Here is a 24728-nt window from a genome sequence, read left to right on the forward strand (position 1 = left end):
AATAAAAATCATCTTTAATTAAAAATATACAATACACAACAATAATAACAATAATTAGCTTTAAGTCATAAAATGTCTCCAGTGTCTAAAGGCGGTGGGTGGGAACTATTTATTTCTTTATCTATCTATCTGGACAGTGCAAGGTAAGAATAGAATATCAAATCAAATCAAAATGCTACTAAATAAATGCACAACTTTTGACTCTTGTATATCGCTTACTAAAACAACTTCATCGTACGCACGGAGAACATTATCGTACAGCAATCATTGCTACCACTCTCTCTCTCTCTCCTAGTTTCCGTGTCAAAATGCTATCTTGTAGGTATATAATTTCTCTAGTTTTAACACATGAACTTTCTGGCAAAACTCCTCACTTTTCACAATGATTCTCTTACGGTGTTTTAATGTTAAAAGTTCATCTAATCTCTTCTGTATAAAGAAAAATAAGTTACCTCAGTTCTAAAGCTCAGTAAAGCAAACTCTGACAACTACGATATTGTTCTCTCAACTCATCACTTACAAAAATCGTCTCTCCTCACGTCTTTCAATGCTAAATGTTCACTCTTGTCACTCCAACACACACAATCTCTCCTCGATAAAGAAAGGTACCTCGATTCTAAGGCTCAGTAATGCAAAATCTGACAATCACCAAAGTTTTACCCACGACTCACTCGCTTCTGAAAAAAAAAAACTCCTTTTGTCTGTTTTTAAAAAGTTCATAGTCTAGTAAAGCAATATGATCTCTCCTTAATTAATATAAACAATAAATCCTAAGTTCTAAGGAAAACAAAAATTCTACCCTGTAATCCATAAACTTTCATCCCAGTTACTCTTGAAGTATTGTTTGAAGCGTTTCTACTAAATACTTCGGTTTGTTTGTCATTCGTCTCATTAATACACTTTCAAATAAACATCTACATATATTTTCCTCCTTTATTCCTGTTTATTTATTTATTTTTTTTCTGTTCCTTCTCCCACTTTTCTCCATTCTTGTATCAATTATCTGCTCTTCTTCCAATCTTCATCTTTTCTCCTTCCCTTTTCTTCTTCCTTCCTGCTAATGTCCATCTCTATTGTTCGTATTACCACTTTTGTTTGTTTCCTCTTCCCTTTTCATTATTCTGTCTAGTTTCGTCTCTACCACACTAATCTCCATCCATTCTTCTTTTCCTTCCCTTTTCCCCTTTTCTCATTCCTATCACTCCTCCTGCAGCCGTGTGTCTATCTATCACCAATCCCTACACTTAATTCTCAGTTCCGTCCACCCATCACTTCCTTCCCATTCCCAGTAATACATATCCAAGAATTCCCGTCTGCTGAAAAAAAAAAAAAATAGCAATTCTTTACACACACAATTAGAAAAACGTATTTATTTCCCTACCAAAAACAAATGAATTAGTTATTTATATATATTCTCACCTGTTTCGGATACAACCAGAATAGCAAGTCTCTCTCTCTCTCTCTCTCTCTCTCTCTCTCTCTCTCTCTCTCTCTCTCTCTCTCTCTATACTTCATTTCATCACTAGAGTTCGAAGCCTCATAAGTTTCGAAGCAGTGAAGCCTCCACAGAACACCTCTGATCAATGAACCTTCCGAACCTTCGAGTCTCGTCCTGCCGAGTTTCGAGTCATTTTAAAGTTCACTATAATATTTTTCACTTTTTTTCTTTCACAATTTCACGATAATGTTTCTTCTACGGAGACGCTCTTGTTTCACCATTTCACATTAATATTTTTCACTATTTTTATCAGTTTTTTTTTTTTACTTTTCACACCATATCACCGCATAATTTTCTTTTTACTTTAGATTACTTTACTTTTTTTTCGACAATCTTATTATATAGTATTCATTTTTTATTGCAGTATTTCTTCTCTTCTTTTCTTTTCTTCACAGTCACTAGATAGATATATGTTATGTTTTTTTTTTTTTTTGTGATGATGGTAGTGATGATGACAGCAGGAATGATAATGACAGTAATTATTCTAACTTATCAATTACTTTTCTCTCCTTTCCTTCTCTCATTTTCCTTCTTTCTAACGTATAATAGATCTGGAGTGTGTGTGTGTGTGTGTGTGTGTGTGTGTGTGTGTGTGTGTGTACGACTATTATGAGAAGCCTTGTTTCTCCGCCTGTGTGAGAAAGTACTGGTGGTGGCAGATGTAGTAGTAGTAGTAGTAGTAGTAGTAGTAGTAGTAGTAGTAGTTGATGTTAGTGTTTATGGTGGTGAGTGAGTGTGCCACTGTACTTTCTAAATAGTGGTGAGGTGTTGTGCATAGTGCCAATGGTGGTGGTGGTGGTGGTGGCGGCGGCGGCGACGGTGGCGCATCACAGGTGAGTGTTCTCGTGCTCCTCCTCTGGATCAGGTTTCTCACACCTGAAAGCACCAACACATTGTACCACATGCATATTATTATTATTATTATTATTATTATTATTATTATTATTATTATCATCATCATTATCAATCCCAAAAAAATCAACCCTTTCATACCAATCATCTTATTTACCACACCATTTCCTAATCTACTACATTAACATTTCAGTATTCACCTTACATAATTATCTACTCAACCATCACCACTATCATCCCTATCATCACTTCTCTCCTGAATGCTGGATGGCGTGACGTCGTGAGAGTTATAGTCATGGCAGTGGTGGCGGTGGTGGTGTCACTTACTGCACATTCCTGTAGAGGTGTCTGAGGGTGTCTGGCAGGCAGGTGGGGGTCTTAGGCAGCAGCAGGGTGAGCAGGCCCGCCACGAAGGTCACGATGGCCCATAGCCCGATCTCCGCGAACACGTCAAGATAGGAGCCCGTCCAGATCTGCCGAGGAGGGAGGCTGTATTAGTCCCCCATTGAGTCCCATTCTTCTGTAGTTCAGCGCTTTCTTTGACAGACTGCAGCGCTACACAACACTTAACAGCTTCAAAATTATATTCGTACAGGCACATGAAGGCATGAACAGGTACAGGGATATTCATTAAGGTGCACAGGTACACACACAGAGGCACAGGTACACGCACATGTACACAGGTTCACACATAGGTCCACGTCAGTCATTAAGGTGCACAGGTACACATACAGGTGAAGAGGTACTCACACAGGTGCACAGATACAAACACCCACACACACACACACACACACACACACTTACAAAGGCGCTCACGACATCGAAGTAAGGGAATATCTGCCCCAGCGTAGCCATGGAGTAGGTGGCGCCCAGCACGAAGCCCCGGGAGTGCGTGGGCGTGAGACGGATCACCCCCATGGTCAGCCACACGCCCGCCAGCACCACGCACCCGTGACCCAGGCCCGAGATGAACACGTAGGCGCCGCAGCTGTTCAGGATCCCGGCTGTGAGGGAGGTGGGGAGGGGATGGAGTGCAGAGGTTAGAATAGTGAGGGAGGTGGGGAGGATAGTGGAGGATTGCAAGTTAGGAGGGTGGTGAGAGATTGCAAGTTAGGAGGGACTTCATGCATAATGACATATAACCTTAAAGTTCCCTCCTAACTCTGCACTCACCTCGTAACTAAATCCATTCCAATCATCTAACACCCTGCCTGAAAATCAATCTCTATTCCCTTTAAGATTATAGTCTGAACCCATCACTTCTTGTTCTAAATACCCCTTGCCTATGCGTCTAGTAATTATGCCACTCCCGGTACTTTTTGTCGTCTTCCTAACATGCCATGAGGAGCTTGTCTAAATCAGCTTTGTTACATTCCTTATACTACTGAAATGAATGTAAGACTAATGAGATAAATGAAAATACATCAGCGCTGTTATATCCTTCTGATGTTATAAGACGAGTGTAAATGTAAACTCGAATGTAGAATTTATGTGAAAATAATACACCAGCCTTGTTATATCCCTTACACAACTTTATGAAACTCGAATGCAAAACTCATGCGAAAAAAAAAAAATAATATATGAGCTTCGTTATGTTCCTTATGCCACTTTATGATATGTGAGTAAATGTAAACACGAATGCAAAACTTGTGTGATAAATAATACACCAGCCTTGTTTTGTCCCTTATGCCACTCCATGAAATGTATGCAAATGTAAACTCGAATGCACAACTGTGAGAAAGGCAATACCACATCAGCTTCGTTACATCCTTACTAAAATTAATGTACATGATGAAAAAATAGATAAATAAATAAATGAATGCAAGAATAAACAGGAAAACAACACATAACAACAGGAACAGTTCACCAGCCTTCTCAGATCCCTCACACCACGCTATGACACTAATACAAATGTCAACCAAATGCCAAATGCCAAATGCCAGACCAATGAGAGAGAAAAAAAACAAAACAAACAATAGATTAAAAAAAAAAACACCAGACCACTATACTAATCGAATGCAAGACTTGTGAAAAAAAGCTAGGTTAAGATTTGTAAGGTTATATCAGATGATGTTCAGAAATTTAGCTTAGGCAAGGATAAGAGGAACGGCAGCGACTCACTTTTGTGGAGGACGCGCGTGAGCAGCAGCGCTATGGACAGTGCCGACATGAGCCCAACCAGCACCCACTTCACGCCACGTCGAGTCACCGTTAGCCCCATCACCAGCAGGAATATGAACTCGAACGCCGCAAACGTCACCTGGCGGTCCTCGTAGCTGTAGAGGGGGCAGTGGAGGGGCTTGTGAGAGTGACGCAAGTACAAGTAAAGCAACAAGACCACAGACAATGAAGTAGTAGCAAGGGTAGTAGTCTTAAAAGTTTTGTTCTCTATTTTGTCACGTCTATCTTCTAAGGCCACAAGAATGATTAGGCGAGTTCTCAAGGATGTATTTTTTCCCCACTGATGATACAGGATGATTGTTAAAGTATCATTAGAAGCATAAAAAAATAAAAATAAAAAAACATTAAAAACCCCCAGAATTTTTATTAGAGCCTGTTAAAAGTAAAAGAGAGAAAACGACTTAATGGGAATAAGGACCACATGATGAAACACTTCCGCGCCGCACCTCCACTACATTCAAAGGCCTCTAGTTGAAGTTACACGGATTTTTAAGGGTGTCCTTTTTTTATGGTTCAAATGACAGATTAACAAGATGTCTACATTATCAACAGGAGGCACACTCGTGAGAACCAGGCTAACCATTTCTGCGGCCTTTGAAAATAGTCGTGGTGAGAGAGACAGAGAGAGAAATTAACCCTTCTCTCTCTCTCTCTCTCTCTCTCTCTCTCTCACACACACACACACACCACGTTTGAAAATGTCTGAATATGCAAAAATAACGTAAGGATTTGTAAACTAAACCAATCTCTCTCTCTCTCTCTCTCTCTCTCTCTCTCTCTCTCCTCACCTCATGAAGGGCACGGCGTCAAAGAGGTGGCGGGCACTGGCGGCACACCCGTAGGCCAAGCCGCACAGCATGAACACGAGGGCGGAGAGCAGCAGGCGCCCGGATCTCACCAGGGGCACCACACTCTCCCTCAGGGCGTGGCCGCGGCACCCGTAGTGGTCCATGGACTCCTTGTGCTGCAGGGGAGGAGGCGGGGCATTGAGGGGCACGGAAATCACTGAACTGACATAAACTTACATCAGATGTCCTTTACAAATCGTACCTGAATATGATCTGAACTAATGACTTAACTTCACCTAATGATTATAACTTAACAAAACCTGTCTTAACCTAATCTGATCTACTTAAGCTCATCTAATATAACCTAGCATAACTTATTTTAACAAACTTGGTCTAAACGAGAAATAACGGGTTCAAGATTGAAAAGTTTAGGTTCAAGAAAGAGATAGGAAGGAACTGGTTTTCAAATAGAGTGGTAGATGATTGGAACGCACACAGTAATCAGGTTGTTAGTGCTGAGTCATTAGGGAGCTTTAAAAGAAGATTAGACAAAGTTACGGATGGGGATGATAGGTGGAAATAGGCAGGTATGTTTCACACAGGGACTGCCACGTGTAGGCCTGGTGGCATCTTGCAGCTTCCCTTATTTGCTTATGTTCTTATGCACACAACAGTAACGTTTACAACACACATTAGGATTATATTGTGACTCCCTCCCTCCCTCCCAGCACACCCAGATTCTATTAAACATCCGTTTGTCAGAGAGTTTCGGCTCGACAGGCAATTGTTATACATGATACGTAACATGTAATAATATAATAAAAATATTTACTTTCACACACACACACACACACACACACACACACGTGAAAAAGCAAAAGAAACAGTATAATAAAGGACTGTTATTTCTCCCAATAAGAAACCATCGTGATCCAGAAAGGAAGGAAGGAAGGAAGGAAGGAAGGAAGGAAGGAGAGAGAGAGAGAGAGAGAGAGAGAGAGAGAGAGAGAGAGAGAGAGAGAGAGAGAGAGAGAGAGAGAGAGAGAGAGAGAGAGAGAGAGAGAGAGAGATTGCTTTCACTAACCTCCTCATACAGGGTGGCCAGCTTCTGCTTCATGGTGGGGTCGAAGGTCATGTGGTGTGACCGCTTGAGGATGAGCGTGGCGTCGTGAGGGCGACCGCGACAAACCGCCCACCGCGCACTCTCCGGCAAGGCCCTGTGGAGGCGTGAGGCGTGAGGGACAGACGCACACGAGGAGGCAAATTAGAAGGATGTTCACTGATTTACTGCAATTTCGGCGCTGCAGTAACGAGGCCACGTGGCGCCACATATCAAAGAGGTAAAAGCAAATTGTTTGAAAGTTTGAAATACAAAGCAATTAAGATGTGAAATACAAGACGTTCTGTACTCTCTCGTAAGGACTTTCTTGAAGCTCCAGAGATGATCAGGCAGGTTATGAAGCACGATTTTCCCATTGATGACGTGAAATGCTTATTCCACCTCTACTGCAATGATGGAAATACTTCTGAAAACCACAGTAACTTTCACTATACTCGCAGCTTGCTGAAGTTACTGCAGACAAGATGAAGAAACGTCTGAGAATACTGGTGAAACTGAAGGAACAAATAAACAGTGATAGATGGGGTGGTGGTGGTGGTGGTGGAGTTGGTGGTGGTGATAGTTGGTGTTGGTGGTGGTGGTGGTGGTGGTGGTGGTGGTCCAGCAACAGCACTCACATGATGAAGGGCACGAAGACCAGGGCGGGCAGGCTGCGTGCCATCTGGCGGTACACCTCGCCGTCAACGAAGTGGTGGACGAGAGGCGCCCCTGCCCCGATGCCCACCGCGTGACCCAGCACCACCAGGCACACGGACCGCACGCACTCCCCCTGCGTGCTGCCCTCCGCGGCTGGGGAGGCAGGGGGCACATTAGGAGGAGGACGAGGAGGAGGAGGAAAAAAAAGTCGACGGATTCATTACCGTTTTTGTGCCGCAAACAGTGAGGTCATAGGGCACCACACATCCATGAGTAGAGAACAGTATAAAGAAAAACAAATATGGCACCACACATCGAAAAATTGAAAACAGTACAAAAAAAAAAAAAAGTAAAAACATGTTTAAGATTTGACGTGCAAGATATTTATGATAAAAAAAAAAAAAAAACATCATGAGGGAGGATGAGAGAAAGGTTTGAGACGTGTGCTTATCCGCTGGCGTTGTGGGGGTGGGGGGGGACACTGAGGTGCCAATCCCAAAAGGTCAAAAGTATCATTCAAAATTGGAGGATAAATGTCTTGAAACTGTGTGAAGGAGCGGCGCCACTCACCCAGCAGCAGCAGCGCCAGGGTGACGGCCTGTGCGGCGGCCCCCTCCAGCGTGACGCACAGCACCACGGCCTCTTCGTTGGGAGAGAAGGAGCGGGAGAAGGCCACCACGAAGTACAGTCCCATCCAGGCCACGACGGAGCGGCGGCGGCCCAGCACGTCCATGCAGAGGCCCGCCACCAGCACCACCATCACCCGCATACCCGCCAGCACCGCCCCGGGGAACGAGAACGGCTGCCACTTGCGCTCTGCACATGCCAGCACCTGCAGGACACGTCACGCCCACCTCAGCCTCCCCGCAATACTTTGGGAAGCAACACAACGTCCTGACTAAAAGCGGCGTCACACACGGCAAATTCTCCCATCATGTTGGCCGTTTTCGTTGGCGATATCGCGAATCCATCAAGACTGGCGACACAGGGACTGGACCGTTGTGTTGACGCCTCGTCGTTCCAGCAGCAACAGACCCCTCCAGCCAGGATCTCTTCAGCCACTTCACTATGAATCGCAAGGATACCGAGGTACTGCAAGACTGCTGCTGCACTGCACACAATGAAGCATGTGCTACGACTGCAGAGGGGCCAGAAGAAGCAGCGGGTGCGTCCATGCTTAGAAAGATACTCGCTCAGTACTGGCTCATTTCATTTGTGGCGAGCTTGCACACTCCAGCAAAACCTACCGCGGGACTCCATCACGACGCGTTGTTTATCTCGCCAGCTGCTGTTGTCAAATAAGCGCCATAAATAACATCACACTCGAGACAATCACATCACAGTCACATAATCGCACATCTATTTTTTTTTTCTTCTAGTGTTGTAGTTAACAGTTTGTCTCATAAAGTACAATAGTTCAGATCCATTTTACATTTACAGCTTGTAACACGACAATCACTTCACTCCAGACGCTCCCAGCACGTCCGGCAACACAACCGTTTTCCATCCTTCCCGACATCCAATATCCTGTTGCGCTTTGTTTTGCCCGGCAGCCAACAAAAAACGGCCAACGTGTTGGGAGAAATTTGCCGTGTGTGAAGCCGCCTCAACGCCTCAAAGCTGTAAAGTCCTTCCCCGGAGCCGCCGCGACACTCACGCCCACTGCCTTGTCGATGAAAGCATTAAAGTTGTAAATTTGTTAACAAGGTTAGATAATTGAAGACCAAACAAGATTCGAAATCGTCGCAATCTACCTACAACCGAGGCACTTCACCATAGAGCCAAACCAACGCAATACAATACAGCGACACAACACGTGCTCCTGACACCTGTCCGCTCGCCACACTGTGGACTGCATTCTGAAACACTTCTGCGCCGCAAATCCACTACTTTCAAAGGCTCTAACTGAAGTTACATGTGTTTTTTATTTATTTATTTATTTTTCCGGTTCTACTGATAAGTTAATAAGATTTCTAAATTATGAACAGGAGAAACACCCATGAGAACCCGGCTAATCATTTCTATGGCCTTGGAAAATTGTGGCGAGCGAGCGGAGCATTCCTGAATACCGGCCACTGTCACACCACACCAGGGGGACAAGCGTTCCAGATAGACAGAAATACAAACATAAAACCCCATGAACTGAAACACATTGGAATTTCATCAGGACTCCTTTAAAACGGAATAGAGGTGACTAAATCTGGTCCTGATGGCGGTTTATCCTTATTGATAGTACAGAACCCTTGCTAAACTATTGCCAGAACTCGTGAAAACCCCAATGACTTCCACTACAGTCAGCTGAGAGGCGGCCGAGACGAGACGCCGTAATGGCAACCCTGCGGCGGGGCTTCGAAGGGCAAGCAAAACGTAACCCAAGGAAAGGCAATGGAGGTGATGACAGTACGTGGCTCCCTCATGAACCACCACTTATGAGTCTCCAGGTTGAGTCTCGCACATCCACGCCTCCTCGTCACTGCTTGGGGGGAGTGACGCTACCCCTGTGATGTTGACTGACTGACTGACTGACTGAGTTAATGGGTAGCAAAACCAAGGTCATAAAGCGCAGTACTGCAAGAGAGAGAGAGAGAGAGAGAGAGAGAGAGAGAGAGAGAGAGAGAGAGAGAGAGAGAGAGAGAGAGAGAGGGAGGGAGGACGGGGATAGAGGGGCGGCCTTACCAGTCTGTCGTCATCCGTAGGCGTGCTCGGCATCAGCTCCTCACCCATACACCTGAAGGGGCGGGAGTGCCTCATTAGTGACGGTGATGGCAACACAAACACACACACACACACACACATACACACATACACACACATACACACATACACACACACACACACACACACACACACACACTTTATTCTGGTATCTCTCTCTCTCTCTCTCTCTCTCTCTCTCTCTCTCTCTCTCTCTCTCTCTCTCTCTCTCTCTCTCTCTCTCTCTCTGTTTAAACTTACGAAGAGAGAAGGAAGAAAGGAACACAAAGAAGAGATAGAGAGGAAAGAAAGAAACGAACAAAAAAAAATAATGAATAAAAATAGAAACAAAGAAGGCTAAGGTGGAGGAAAGAAAGGAGGGAAAAAGAAGAAGAAGAAGAAGCAAGACAGGAAGAGACGCGGTAGCGGAGGGAGAAAAAGATGAAGGAAGTACAGTTGAGGAGGAAGGAAGGGGGAGGAGGAGGGAAGGGAAGGCGTTATCTGCGAATGATAAAGAGGAAGTGAGGAAGAGGGGGAAGACGAAGATGTTAAAGCAAATAGATGAAATGTATATGATGTAGAAAAGATACTACTACTACTACTACTACTACTACTGCTACTACTACGAGGAGGAGGAGGAAGAGGAAAAAGAAGAGGAGGAGGAGGAGGAGGAGGAATACAAAGGAAAAAAAAAAATAGACAACATCCCTTCTGGGTCTAACGAGGCTGTCTGCGTGACTATAAGACAACCACAGATTCTACGCGTTCGAAATAAATGGAGGAGGAGAAAAAGGGGGGAGCAGGAGGAGGAGGAAGAGAAACCAAAAAAAAGGAGAAAAAAGGAGACAGGGATGTGATGACGAAGACGAAAAGAAGGACGAAACAGCAGCAAATGAAGAAAAATAAAGAAAAAGGAAGACAAACTTAATACGAAAGACACAGAACAGAAAAAAAAGGCCAAGAACAAGTATTAGCAAGACAGGAACCAGAGCGAGGGAGAGCACAGCACCGCCTCACCCACTATCCCTTCGTCGGAACTTCCTGCGGGACAACCAGTACTCACCATTCGTTGCCTACGTCGTTGGGGCTGTAGGCGTGCCAGCAGCTGTACAGGGGCACCGGCAGCATCATGAACACCTCAGGGGAGCCCAAGCCCAGCACAGCCAAGCCTGAAGGAGGGAACACGCCGTCAGGAGGATTTGTACTAAGAGACGCAATGCAAAACTGACCCAAGGAGTATTCAGAAACGCTTTGCTCTCTACCATGACTGCATTTCAAAGCCCACACAGATGATTAGCCGGGCTTTTAAGAGTGTTTCTCCTGTTAATGATGTAGAAATCTTGTTAATCTGCCACTAGAACCATAAAAACATCCTTAAAAATCCCGTGTCGCTTCATCTAGAGCCTTCATTTTGTGTGTAAGAGGGGAACTGGCCAAGGGGCAACAAAAAGTTCGAAAAAAAAGGCCCCCTTGAGTACCAGTTCCCAAAGCAAGATCGAAAAAAATCATCAACAATTGGAGAACAAGTGTCTTGAAACCTCCCTCTTGACAGCAGTGGCGGTGCGGTCAGAGGGGTTTAAAATGTGGTCCCATGTTGCAACGTTCACTGAATTTCATGGCTATACATCGAATGGATATTGATACATGGACTCTGGGCTATTTGGGGACTGGTAGCTTCAGTACGCCTTTTCTCCGTCCTTTTTGTTGCTCTAGGCCAGATTTACTCTTACATAAAATAAAACGTACATTCGCATTTACTGGTTCCTTTCCCCTCCTTGTAGCCAGAGTCACACCCACTTAGTACTGGCCGCTCGCTCTAACTAGGGAGAGTATTGCAAGGGGAAGAGGGAGAGAGGAGTCCCGGTGTTGGAGGGGAAGGAGGAGGGGGTGGCTTGTTTGGGTGAGCGCCCATTACTGACTGAGTTCGGCCACAAAGGAGGAAGGAACTAGTAGGTGTGAATGTATATATATGTGAAGCATCCAGATGATCAGTGAAGCGGTTTGGTCATGTAGTGTGAAGCAGGGATGAGGGATTTATAAACCTTTTCAACACAACAGCACCCACTTCTTTATGTTCTGTGTCGTGAGAAGACTGTATGGAGTTAACCCTTTCACTGCAACAAGGAACAATGCAACAACTCACAGCCTTGACCAATGTGTGAAATATTTATAAGTACGTAAAAGAAAGAAAGAAGAGGATAAGAAAAAATGTGTCTTGCAAATTCAGCCCGTATAATGTTTGGATGTGTGAGTAGAAGAAGCGTCTCAGAGTGGTTGGTGACGGAGGGAAGATGTGGCAAATAGCATTGGAATAGCAAATAGCTGTGGAAGGGTTCAGGGTCACACTCCTCGCCATCAAAGGGTTACAAATCATCTAGTTAGTCACCCAACACAACTGCATCTTACGTCACTCCATCATGACTGACTAAATGATGGGATGAAGTGATGATGTGCTTGTAATATTAATAACCCTTTTCCTCCCATGGCTCTTTTGGTAACATTCAGAACAGTATAAAATTGTAGTTTTGGATGGGCATTTTTTGGACAGATAGAGTAACGAGTGAATAAAAGATTAATTTTGTATTTCCTAGACTACAGGAATATCTAACATGCTTCAAGACAAAGGCTGGGAGTCACAGAGCAGGATGCAGGGGACACAAACAACTGGAGGAGACTCGTACATGGCGCCAACCCTCGACTTTTCAGAAACAGCGAAAGGAGAAGTACAAAAATAAGTTTGAGGAAAAGTTTTAAGGAATTATGAGAAAAGAATGAAAGGGTTAAGTGGGTGAACCCTTTGAATGGTAATGTCCGACTGACAAAGACTCATAAATGGACAGTTTGAAATGTACTCGTATTGACAACAGTTTACATTATTATGAAGAACATTTTAATTTATATATATACACACACACACAGCAGGTCTATTAGAATCAGTACAAAGGAAAATTATTAAAAGGATACAGGGGATGAGGGGGCATTCCTTACGACACGAGACTGAAGCAGTTAAATTTACATATTAACATTCCTTAGAGAGGCGTAGGTTAAGAGGGGACCTGATAGAAGCCTTTGAGTGGTATGGAGGATATGACAAGGGTGACGTAGCAAAGGTCTCAGGGTTTAAGCTTGAGAAAGTTGTATTAAAAAAAAAAAGGAAGGAAATGGTTCTGGAATAGAGTGGTAGATGCAAGGAATGGACTCCGTAATCAGGTTGTTAGTCCAGAGTCATTGGGGAGTTTTAAAAGATTAGACAAATTTATGGATGGGAATAACAGGTGGAAGTACCAAGATATGCATCGTACAGGGACTGCCACGTGTACCTCTGATGCCTTCTTGCAGCTTCCCTGATTTTCCTACGCTCATATGTTGTTCATATGTTCTCTTCTACAACTGTTATCTTGTACATCACCTCCACACACCTGCCTGCACTTGTCCTCTTCCACACACAACTGTTCTCTATTTCACCCACACCTGCGCTCCCCTACTACCTCTTCTACACCTGTTCTCTTCTGCAGTACCTCCTCCACACACCTGCTTAAATATCTTGTCCTCCACTTCCTGCTTTTACTTCTTATTCCTTCCCTTCTCTGCCATTCCTCCTCGTTACCTACTTCCTGATTACGAGGTCTTAGAGGGAGGGAGGGAGAGAGGGATGAGAGAAGAGGAGGAAGTGATGGAGACCAGGTAAAGGAGGTGATAGAAGATGAAGGAAGAAAATGAAGAGAGTGAAGAAAAGGAAAGCCGAGGAAGCGAATACGAAAAAAAAAAATAATAAAAGGTCAAAGATGAAAAGAAGAATGAGAACAACAACAAGATAAAGAAAAGGAAAACAACAACAACAACAACAACAACAACAACAACAACAACAACAACAACAACGACAACAACAACAGTAGAAAACAAGAGACGAAGAATAAACAAGATGAAAACGAAGACGAAGAAGAGAAGAAGAAGAAGAAGAAGAAGAAGAAGAAGAAGAAGAAGAAGAAGAAGAAGAAGAAGAAGAAGAAGAAGAAGAAGAAGAAGAAGAAGAAAGAAGAAGAAGAAGAAGAAGAATGCAGGAACACAGCATTACAGAACTAAGCATGTCTTCCGCTACTCTTGTTAATGCCCCTGCTGTGTGTCAAGTTCAGGAGAGAGAGAGAGCGAGAGAGAGAGAGAGAGCGAGAGAGAGAGAGAGAGAGAGAGAGAGAGAAGAGAGAGAGAGAGAGAGAGAGAGAGAGAGAGAGAGAGAGAGAGAGAGAGAGAGAGAGAGAGAGAGAGAGAGAATGCTGTTTGTTTTCAAGACTTGGCATTACAACGAGGAAGGTTATGCATTTATCATGTGATGGTAGTGGGTTTTTGGTGACGTCTCTCTCTCTCTCTCTCTCTCTCTCTCTCTCTCTCTCTCTGCACTGCCAAAGGAGGAAAATAAACACGAGAATCTGCCTACTCGCCTCTGTGGTCTTTGAAAATAGTGTCGAGAGAGAGAGAGAGAGAGAGAGAGAGAGAGAGAGAGAGAGAGAGAGAGAGAGAGAGAGAGAGAGAGAGAGAGAGAGAGAGAGAGAGAGAGAAAGCGTTTGAAAATACGATAGAAAGAAAAAGGCGTAATCTAAAGTTGTTCTGGTGGAAGATAAAAAGGGCTTTGTGTGGTACAGTGCTGTGTGTATGGTGCAGGTACAGCGCTGAAGATACATGAGAGGACCTGGCTATGTGTTGTATCAGTATATGATGTAAGTATTAAAAAAATAGCAAGAGTCAAAATAAGAAAACTTTGTGGTCACGAGGGATGAATGTTGCTTCAGTGTACATCGTCGTCAGCATACGTACATGCGTTGCGCTTCAGGAATACTTGGATGATATTGAAGAACGGTTCGCGTTTGCGTTTTCATCTGAACACTAGTTTGGGTTAGACTTAGATTCGTTCACTTCATAAATTTCACTGCTGGTCCGTTCATTGTGCAGATCGCGGCTTGAGGAATCATAATATTTTGCCGAGAAATGAAGTGCCTGAAAATTGCTGGGCTAAGATTATGTTCATTATACCCGAATAACTATCACTATTAATAATATACACAGGATACAATGAGACTAGCGCTAAATATGTTTTTTTTTTATTCTGAACAACAAAATAATACAAGCTACGTGTATGTATACCATTAACGGTGATAAGAATTCATAAAGCGTACGGTTTCTGAAGGACAGGATGCCAAAGTACGATAACACAACCTTCAGTCCCAGTGACCGCGACTGTAGTAACTAAAGAAAACCAAACATAGGAAGAGGAGGACGAGGAGCAGGGAACCATGATACCAACGTAAAAAAGCAAACTAATAATGCAGTACAGAAGAAGAGCAAACAGGAAGGAGTTACCGAGTGTGAAGAGCAGCTGGACCGTGACGCTGGGGTGAGGGTTGCCCAAGTACGCCAGCACCCCGTCCAGGCCCCGCGGCGAGCTCATGGTGGCGGCTGAAGGACACGCTGAAGAAGGCGATGACGGAGGTATTGAAGATGTTGAAGGTGGTGAGTAGAGTTACAAGTGGCGTCTGTGTCCCCTCTCCGATGCCCTCAGGAGCCTCGTGCAGTAGTATCTGTAGGAGAAGAAGGAATGTTAGCGTTTATGTTGCGAGAGAGAGAGAGAGAGAGAGAGAGAGAGAGAGAGAGAGAGAGAGAGAGAGAGAGAGAGAGAGAGAGAGAGAGAGAGAGAGAGAGCGTATTCTGTTTCATGAGTTTTCTTTCTCATCGTATGCTATAGGTATCTGAAGCAACCATGTGTGTGTGTGTGTGTGTGTGTGTGTGTGTGTGTGTGTGTGTGTGTGTGTGTGTGTGTGTGTGTGTGTGTGTGTGTGTGTGTGTGTGTGTGTGTGTGTGTGTGTGTGTGTGTGTGTGTGTGTGTGTGTGTGAGGTTGTTATGAAGGGAATGTTTTTTAATTTTTACTGTATATTATTTTTCTTTATCCTTTTTTTGTTTCATTCTCACAGACCTTTTTCTTCTTACTACAGCTGCCAACATTCCACGTTCACATTTTTTCTGATGGATTCGAGAAACACGTGGCGCGACCTCCTTCTTCTCCCCTCCCCTTCCTCCTTTTGTTTCTCTTCCCCCTCATTCATTTCTTACATGTGGCAAAGATAAAATCTCTAAAAACTGATAGTAGTAGTAGTAGTAGTAGTAGTAGTAGTAGTAGTGGTAATGATAATGATAATAATAATAATAATAATAATAATAATAATAATAATAATAATAATAATAATAATAATAATAATGATAATAATAATGTCGAGGAGTCCCCTAGGCAGTATTACCCTGTTCCTCTTACATCTTTCATGCATCACCGCCTTGGTAACAGAGAGAGAGAGAGAGAGAGAGAGAGAGAGAGAGAGAGAGAGAGAGAGAGAGAGAGAGAGAGAGAGAGAGAGAGAGAGAGAGAGAGAGAGAGAGAGAATGTACTACACAAAAAAAAACATGAGCGTCCACATTTTTATCATTAGGCTCACTGAACACGCATCATCCATAATACATAAGATAAAATAGTATTTCTTTTCTGTACAATATTCAACAAGTACGGTATCCATTTATTATCGTACATGTGTTTTAAACTACCGTATAATTCTGTTCAAAATTTTTCGTTATAAACATGTACGTTTTCCTTCTATACGTTCAACAAGTTAAGTATTTTCAAACCATGACCATCGTACACTTGTTCTAAACTATTGTACTTTAGTTTAGTTTCACCATAAACATGTAGCAAGTTTTCTCTCTGTACATTAAACAGGTTAAGTATTTCCAAACCGTCACCATCGTACACCGTGTCCTAAACTATCGTACTTACATTTACTTGAATATCTCCTAATCTGTAGCAACTGTTTATCATTATCATCATTAGGGTAGGGTCTATAAATATGACACATAAATATGTAACTCCTTTTTGTCCGATATTTCAAACTTCTCGGAGTCCTAAATATTTTCTTAAACCCTCTTCGAATATTTTGAAGGTTCATATCAGAAATATTTACAATCCTTCATCTGACAAATGTTCTCGTAAAAATACTGTATCGTGTACCTCAACATATTATAGACACTCCCTTACGTTTCTCGAGAACACGAACTTACACGAAGACAGAAGAAAAAAAAAGTAAAAAATGAAGAAAACCTACTTCAGGCGGAAATTATTAGGACGAAAATCACTAAGACAAACACAGGATGGAAGAAAAAGAGGTCGTGGAAAGGAGGAAGAGATGATGATGATGATGATGATGAAGACAGAAAGAATGATGATGTAGGCGATGCTGTGACAAAAGAAGAGAAGAAGAAGAAGAAGAAGAAGAAGCAGAAGTGCAATTAGTAACAGAACTAAAATTACAGGAAAGGACGCAAATAAAGTAAAAATAGTAGTAGCAGTAGTAGTAGTAGTAGTAGTAGTAGTAGTAGTAGCAGTAGTAGCAGTAGCAATAGTAGTAGTAGTACCACCACGAGCAGCAGCTGTGACAAAAAAAAAAAAAAAACCAAGTCAAAACAAATCGATCTGTCCTTATACACTCCTTGCATTCATCCTTCCTTATTAGTGCACGAGGCGTTCTAAGCAAGACCCACAGAGCGTACTGGAACAGCGGGCGGCCAGTAACAGCATCCCCCAAGACAGCAGCAGGCAGGACGGCAGCAGTGACCCCGCCTCTTCCCCCCACGAGGGTACCAAGATGAAAGAAAACGAGAACACGAGAACACAACGGCCGCTCATCACACATCCAACTTATCACATTTTTTTTTATTTTATTTATTTTTTTTCATTTCTTTACGTTAAAATTCGGTGAAGATTCGAAATTTGATGCGCAGTGAAGCGTTGAAAATTTTTTTTAATTAGAGAGAAGAGAGAGAGAGAGAGAGAGAGAGAGAGAGAGAGAGAGAGAGAGAGAGAGAGAGAGAGAGAGAGAGAGAGAGAGAGAGATGAGAACCGGTATTTTGCTGTAAAGGCCGGGTTATACTACATACACACACACACACACACACACACACACTCCTCCACCACTGCCATCACACACACACACACACACACACATACTAGTACATGTCTCTCCTCGTCTCATCCCTTCCTCTTATCACTGCCCGGAAGCACACACACACACACCACACACACACACACACACACGTTACAACAAGCCTCCAAGCAGCCCGGCAGGAGGTGAAGATACTGACCTACTCCTTCCTCGCCGACGCCCTACAAAGGCCCGCCTGCCCCGCGTCGTGAGTGGAAGAGAAAGCCGAGGCGTGTGGAGGCAGTGGAGGAAGACAGCAAAAACCAGGAGGAAATGGGAGAAACTGTGCTAATGAGAGAGAGAGAGAGAGAGAGAAGAGAGAGAGAGAGAGAGAGAGAGAGAGAGAGGAGAGAGAGAGAGAGAAGAGAGAGAGAGAGAGAGAGACAATGTGTCATGTCCCGTTAGGTCAAGTGAAAGGAGTTGAGTAATCTTATTAAGTGTTGGGAAGAAAATTACGTTGTTAACTACGTGGTCCTTGTAAAGCAGGACGTCCTCTCTCTCTCTCTCGTCTCACTCTCTCTTCTCCTCTCTCTCTCTCTCTCTCTCTCTCTGCTGACACTATCTGGCCCTCGCATTGGAGTCCCTAGGCGCTTGGAATACGAAACGTCACACCACTACACACACACAAACACACATACAAACACACGTACACAAAACTAACGTACACACAAAATTCAATATGAACATATGCTTCTCTACGTCCCGGGGATTGGAACAGAGAATTATGAGTGACGTTTATTACCTGTCGAGGCTGTGAGGTGTGGGCGGCGCTCCAGGTGTGACAGGACGGTGATTGTAACCCTTTAGATCTCGGCCCACTCTACACCTCCCTGCCTCACCTTCACCTTGCCACCTGCCGGCCTGTGCTCACCGGGATGGGCTACAGCAGCTCTCCTTCATGGTGTTGCCTTCCTTCACTCCTTCCCTCCCTCGCAACTCGCAACACTCGGTCCCGCACGTCGACCAGAACCGAGAGACGCACACACTACACACACGACGACACATCCGATTTCTATCACGTTTTCTTCCTCTCCAAGCGTGTGTCACTTGGTGGGGAGTGTGAGGCGGTGATGAGTTGGCGATGAGCAAGTGATGAGTGCCTCGTTAGGACATGAGCATGACACCAGCACTTAAACATGAGCACTCTGGGGAGGGCCGGAGGGTGGCGCTGTGATGGAGGCAAGGAGCAGCGCACAACCCACCCTTCCTCGCTGCTAACACTCGGTACCTCGACCCCTGCAGTTGCCACTTAGCCTCATTTCAACATTCCGCTTTTAATTCCTCCCATACAGAACTCTAGCTAGACGGGATACATCAAAACACTCTCTGGCCTTCTCCTGTCAACTCCTCCTGCGAGTACTGAAAGCGTGAAGGGCGTGGGGGCGATAAAACACCGCCAGGAGACAGTACTCACTCATTGGGGTTACTTCCTACACATCGAGTTGCAACTTCCGCCACTGACAGACGGAGGGCGGGAGGCGGGCGGCATGTGAGGGGACGTCTGTTCAGGGAATGGGGCTCACGCTGTATCCTGACGGGGTGCACTGCTGGGCGGAACACAACGAGCTCTGAAACCTTCCACAGAACTAAACAAACACGCCAGCACTTCGCTTCCTAATGCTTGGTAACCCACATACACTCATACACTCACACATACAGCCTGCTGCAGTTGCCAGATACCTCTTTCTCCTCCCTACTACCGTTTATTTCACCCTCCCTCCTCCCCCTACTGGCCATATGTCATCCTCCCCGGTCTGGGTCACATCACTGCTGCCTCGCTAAGCTCCCGTCACAACTCACAACTCGTCCCCTTCCTCTTAACTCGCAGGAGTCGCAGGAGGGAAAGAGAGCGAGTGGAGTTGTAGAGCGTTATGGGATTATGGGAAACTATTGCAATTACGAGTTTTTCTCCACTTGCTGCGTCTTATGTACAAAGTGACGTGTTTTGTTGCCTAAGGGAATGTATACCAAAAAAAAAAAGGTAAATAAAAGAAGATAAAATGTCATTGGTTGTGTTTTTCTTTGTGCGTTTTTGTTTTGTTTTTATTGAGCTGAGAGAGAGAGAGAGAGAGAGAGAGAGAGAGAGAGAGAGAGAGAGAGAGAGAGAGAGAGAGAGAGAGAGAGAGAGAGAGAGAGAGACACTTGGGACACTAGTTTCTTATTGCGATATCCTACACACACGCAGCTTCAAGGACGAGGAGGGGCGAGTCACAGCAGAGAAATACACAAGGCGCTGTGGTGCTGCCGTTGTTAATTGCCATACACACACACACACACACACACACACACATACACACACAAACACACAGCAATTATTATCTTCAGTACTCCAGAAGAAAGGAAAAAAAAAACTATTTTACAGTGTTTATCCCTTATGATGATGATGATGATGATGATAGAGAGAGAGAGAGAGAGAGAGAGAGAGAGAGAGAGAGAGAGAGGAGAGAGAGAGAGATGAGAAGAGAGAGAGAGAGAGAGAGAATCATGCTCTGCTTGTTATGTGAAGGAGGATTAAGAAAAAAAAACATATGCAGATGGACAATGAAAGCTAATACGCAGAAGTGTGTGTGTGTGTGTGTGTGTGTGTGTGTGTATGTTTGCAGCATTACCAATACACCCACAAATTCACGCCACACAGCCACTACCCTTTCAAACCATTTAAAGAAATATGTAGTTTGCCAATGAAGGAGTTCTTACGGAAAGCTTTGTCACGTTTTTATAACAGTCACCTTTAAACAGCAGTACCACACATGCACACCTACACACTGACACACAGACACTACAAGAAACTCCGTATAAAAACTAATAATAATGCGCTCTTCTGTCATAACCACAGAAAGATTGATTACGTTTCTGATCACCACTCGCCCTCCGTGACTCCTGCTCTTGAAACCCCCCATGGTACTAAACCCTTATCTTAAAACACTCCGGGGTCTCATAATGTCATCTTTCAAAGGTCAGAGATTCTTATGGGAGTTTTTGCCGTTGGTGTTACAGAGTTCTTGTTTAACTATCACTGTATTCATGAAAGTTCGTCCTGAAATCCGCCAGCAGCTTCCACAATAGCCTGGTAATACTAGTCGAGATAAGAGGTTTGGTTGAGAAAATGGTACTGAGAGTTTGGTTGGGAGGGCTGCTCCTGTGTTGAAGTGAATGGGATACTGCATGAAGTTGTGATGGTGTGTTGGTGATGGTGATGGTGATGGTGATGGCTGCGGGGGTGTTGATAATGAGAGAAAAGTGAGATTTAGGGACCATTCTGAAACACTCATAAGAACTATTACCCAAGGCCACAGAGACGATTAGTTAAGTTTTCCAATGTATTTTTTCCCGAGATTGTGATGATGTGATGGTGGTGGTTGTAGTTAGTAAGGATGAGAGAACAGTGGTCTCTGGAGGGCTCTATTCTGAAACACTCCTCTCTAAACTTATTTTGCGAAGGTCACAAGAGAGAGAGTCGAGTCCTCATGACTGTCTATTTCTCGAGATTGTGATGATGTAATGGTGATGGTTGCAGTTGTTAATAATGAGAGTAATGAGATCTAGGGACTATATTCTGAAACACTCTTCGCTCTCACCATCATTACTTTCCAAGGCCACAAAAATGATCAGTCGAGTTCTCATGAGTGTTTTTTTTTTTCCCATTGCTGATGTAGAATCTTTGTTAAACTGTCGCTAGCATCATGAGAACTCCCTTGAAGACTCTCAGAAGCTCTACTGTAGCGTGATGAAGGAGATAAGGAGATGTTTGGGAATACTAATGGTGGTGGTGGTGGTGGTGATGGTGGTGGTGGTGGAAAAATGACAATAAGGCCAACTAACTGAATGGTATATCACGTTAATTAAAGCTATTTTCATCATTGTAGTCTTAATTGGGGTCTCTCTCTCTCTCTCTCTCTCTCTCTCTCTCTCTCTCCTCTCTCTCTCTCTCTCTCTCTCTCTCTCCTCTCTCTCTCTCTCTCTCTCTCTCTCTCATTATCCCCCATTCTCCTTTCATCATCATTGCTTTGATTTCTCTTTTCCTTATCTCCGACTCTCTCTCTCTCTCTCTCTCTCTCTCTCTCTCTCTCTCTCTCTCTCTCTCTCTCTCAAGTGGCGCGCACCTCCCCCTCCCTCCTCCCTCTACACACACACACACACACACACACACACACACACACACACACACACGTATAACAGTCCCGTTCTCTGTGTCCCTTAATAGATGAATTCAGCCAAGACAGTATGGCCTCTCTCTCTCTCTCTCTCTCTCTCTCTCTCTCTCTCTCTCTCTCTCTCTCTCTCTCTCTCTCTCTCTCTCTCTCTCTCTCTCTCTCTCTCTCTCTCTCTCTCTCTCTCTCTCGCAACAAAAACAAAAAAGAGGGAAGGAATGTATCAGTACTCCAGTTTCACGTGATCCAGCTCTCCGTTAGGCAAGAGAGAAAGAAAATATCTGACACACTTCAATTCCCGAGGCTTTGGTGGGTGTATGAGGCAACGATAAAAGCCGGAAGGAAAATAAAGATACTTGCCGGTGCGTTCCCTGTGTTATTTATATCGAGAATCCTGCTTCCCACAACCACTCCGTCCAGGAAACATTAAAATCCTTGAACTGTTTTTTTTTCTTACGGATGAAGGGGAACTGATTGACTCTTTCACTCCGGCATGCCACAATTCACACCACTAAAGGCACTGTATAGAGTCTTAGAGTCCTCACTGAAACCTACAGAGAAAGGAAAAGGCATCAAAAGAATAGATTTTTTGATGCATGGCCGATAATATGTTTAGAGGAGGCTGTGTGTGGTTAGGTTAAGTTTAGTGGCAATAGAAATTAAATATCCCGGTGTTATATGACCGTCAAGGAACCAGTGAAAGAGTTAGAGAGAGAGAGAGAGATGAGAGAGAGAGAGAGAGAGAGAGAGAGAGAGAGAGAGAGAGAGAGAGAGAGAGAGAGAGGTCTGCTCAATTTCCTGTGTCTTGAATATCTATGGAAAGTCATTATTTATAGAACTCTTATAATTAATCTCTCACTCAATACTTCCTCCAATGTAGATATTTCCAGCAGGCCAGAGGGTCGTGAACTAAAAAGGAAAAAAAAAAGTAATGGGAGAGAAAAAAAACAAAAAAAAACTAACTTTCTTACGTGTTGAAGGTTCAGGGAAAGTCATTATTAACCTAACTCTCATAATTATTAATCTCTCATCCTGTGGCAATACGTTTATGAAAACAGATATTTTTAGCAGGCCAGATGGTCGTGCACTCTGCCTGATACGCTTATCTTGTCAGCACTTCAGGGATAACGACGCTTCAGTATTTCTAGAGTGTACGTAGCGAATGAGTTTATGAGTTACTGTTGATGCTTGTTTAGTTATACCGTGCTAAATGTTTATACTTGGCGGAGCATGAGTGAGTTTGGGTTAGGTTAGTTGTGTTATGTTGCTGCCTACCTACATCTTTAGTAAATCTTATTTATGGTAAGTTGTATGGTGAGTCTTTCTTCACTATTTGTTTTCCAGTGTTTCCGTGCTTGTGTTTTGTTTGGGTGGTGGTGTTGGTGTTATGTGGTGAGAGTGACTGGGTAATGCTGGTGGTGTTGTGTCCAGAGTGTGTTTAGGTAATGTTGATGCTGTGTCCAGTGTTTAATTTAGATAACATTTCAGTTCGTCCCTCTTTTTTTTATATTTTATTTTATTAATTATTCATTTTTTTTTTGTAAGAGGTGGTCTGCAACGAGGGGCAACAACAGACACCACCCCTCATCCCTCATCTCCCCTCTTCCCCCCCCCAAAAAAAAGGGCCAGTTGGGGTGCCAGTCCCAAAGACCACACACTCTTCAATACTATAAGAAGCGTCTCGGAACCCTCCTGTTGACAGACCTTTAAGCACAGGCAGGAGGAAACACAGGAGCCTCGTGTAGTGTTATCGTGTCCAGGGTTAACTTGACTGACCTTGGGCGCGTCGAGGGGAGCGCAGGGGCGAGGGACGAGCGGTTCAAGACCAGGGAAGGGATGACGGATGGGCACAGGGCGGCGGGACACATATGGCTCACAGTCACAAGAAGCAACTCTGCTCTGACTTGTGGTAATGACGCCTCTTGTTCCCAGTGTACGAGGCTGCATCGAGGACACACCGTTCGTATCTGGGGTGTTCGCTGATTTTTTTTTCTTTTTTCTTTTCTTTTTTTTTTTACGTCTTCGTTGTGAGGAATATTCATGAAACAAGCGTGCCTGTGTCGCTTAGTAAGCTTAGTCCTGGTGGTCACGTGGCGGACTCGTGACTGCCAGCTAAGCCCTCCCGGAGACAGCTTATGCAAATAGTTCGTTCCAAGGGCAAGACTCACACTTTTCTCATCTCAGGGCAAGAACCCCACACTGTTCCTCCACACCTCAGGGCAAGACCCACACTGTTCCTCCACACCTCAGGGCAAGACCCACACTGTTCCTCCACACCTCACGGCAAGACGCACACTGTTCCTCCACACCTCAGGGCAAGACCCACACTGTTCCTCCACACCTCACGGCAAGACCCACACTGTTCCTCCACACCTCAGGGCAAGACCCCACACTGTCCCCACCTCACACTGGCCACACATCACACTCAGGGAGGCCAGTGGCTGCTTGGTTTGGTTCTTAGCGAGACGCGAACTTCATCAAGCCAAGAAACAAGCAAGAACGTGACCTCTGCGCTTTAGAGTCATGTGTGTGTGTGTGTGTGTGTGTGTGTGTGTGTGCGCGCTCATGTCTACAGCCTCAAAGACGCAAAATAAACAATACTTAAGAGCTGCTTCATCATCAACACACCCCCAAGAGGTCCTTCCTCCTAAAACACTCACAGCGCTGGGCACACACACACACACACACACACACGGAAGCGAGTCTTTTAAAAACCCAACGCCACACTCAAGATGAAGAAAACGGATTCATTATAAGATTTTCCAACACATTCAAATGCCACGAATATTACAATA

The 24728-nt window shown here is 44.2% G+C and overlaps 1 protein-coding gene across 7 annotated transcripts; it reads right to left on the bottom strand.

The window, feature by feature from the left end:
* LOC135093321 (organic cation transporter protein-like) lies at nt 1–24431 on the bottom strand. 7 transcript variants are annotated; one of them, XR_010263308.1, is made up of 13 exons: nt 18525–19365; nt 15122–15339; nt 10833–10938; nt 9752–9803; nt 7646–7907; nt 7057–7228; nt 6404–6536; nt 5320–5495; nt 4472–4626; nt 3155–3354; nt 2678–2823; nt 1511–2374; nt 1–1476 (listed from the first exon to the last, which is right to left on the bottom strand). XR_010263308.1 is itself a non-coding variant. In XM_063992494.1 (12 exons), exons 2-12 carry the CDS (start codon nt 15207–15209, stop codon nt 2326–2328), a joined length of 1539 nt encoding a protein of 512 aa, XP_063848564.1. In that variant the 5' UTR covers nt 15210–15339; nt 23710–24431; the 3' UTR covers nt 1–2325. The 7 variants fall into 7 exon arrangements, 5 of the variants coding, with proteins under 5 accessions (XP_063848564.1, XP_063848563.1, XP_063848566.1 ...); XR_010263307.1 differs by having other exon boundaries at nt 1–1480; XM_063992494.1 differs by lacking the exon at nt 18525–19365 and adding an exon at nt 23710–24431 and having other exon boundaries at nt 1–2374.
* Nucleotides 24432–24728: the final 297 nt, after the last annotated feature.

The sequence above is a fragment of the Scylla paramamosain genome, chromosome 42 (genome assembly GCF_035594125.1).
Source record: "Scylla paramamosain isolate STU-SP2022 chromosome 42, ASM3559412v1, whole genome shotgun sequence".
NCBI classification, from domain to species: domain Eukaryota; kingdom Metazoa; phylum Arthropoda; class Malacostraca; order Decapoda; family Portunidae; genus Scylla; species Scylla paramamosain.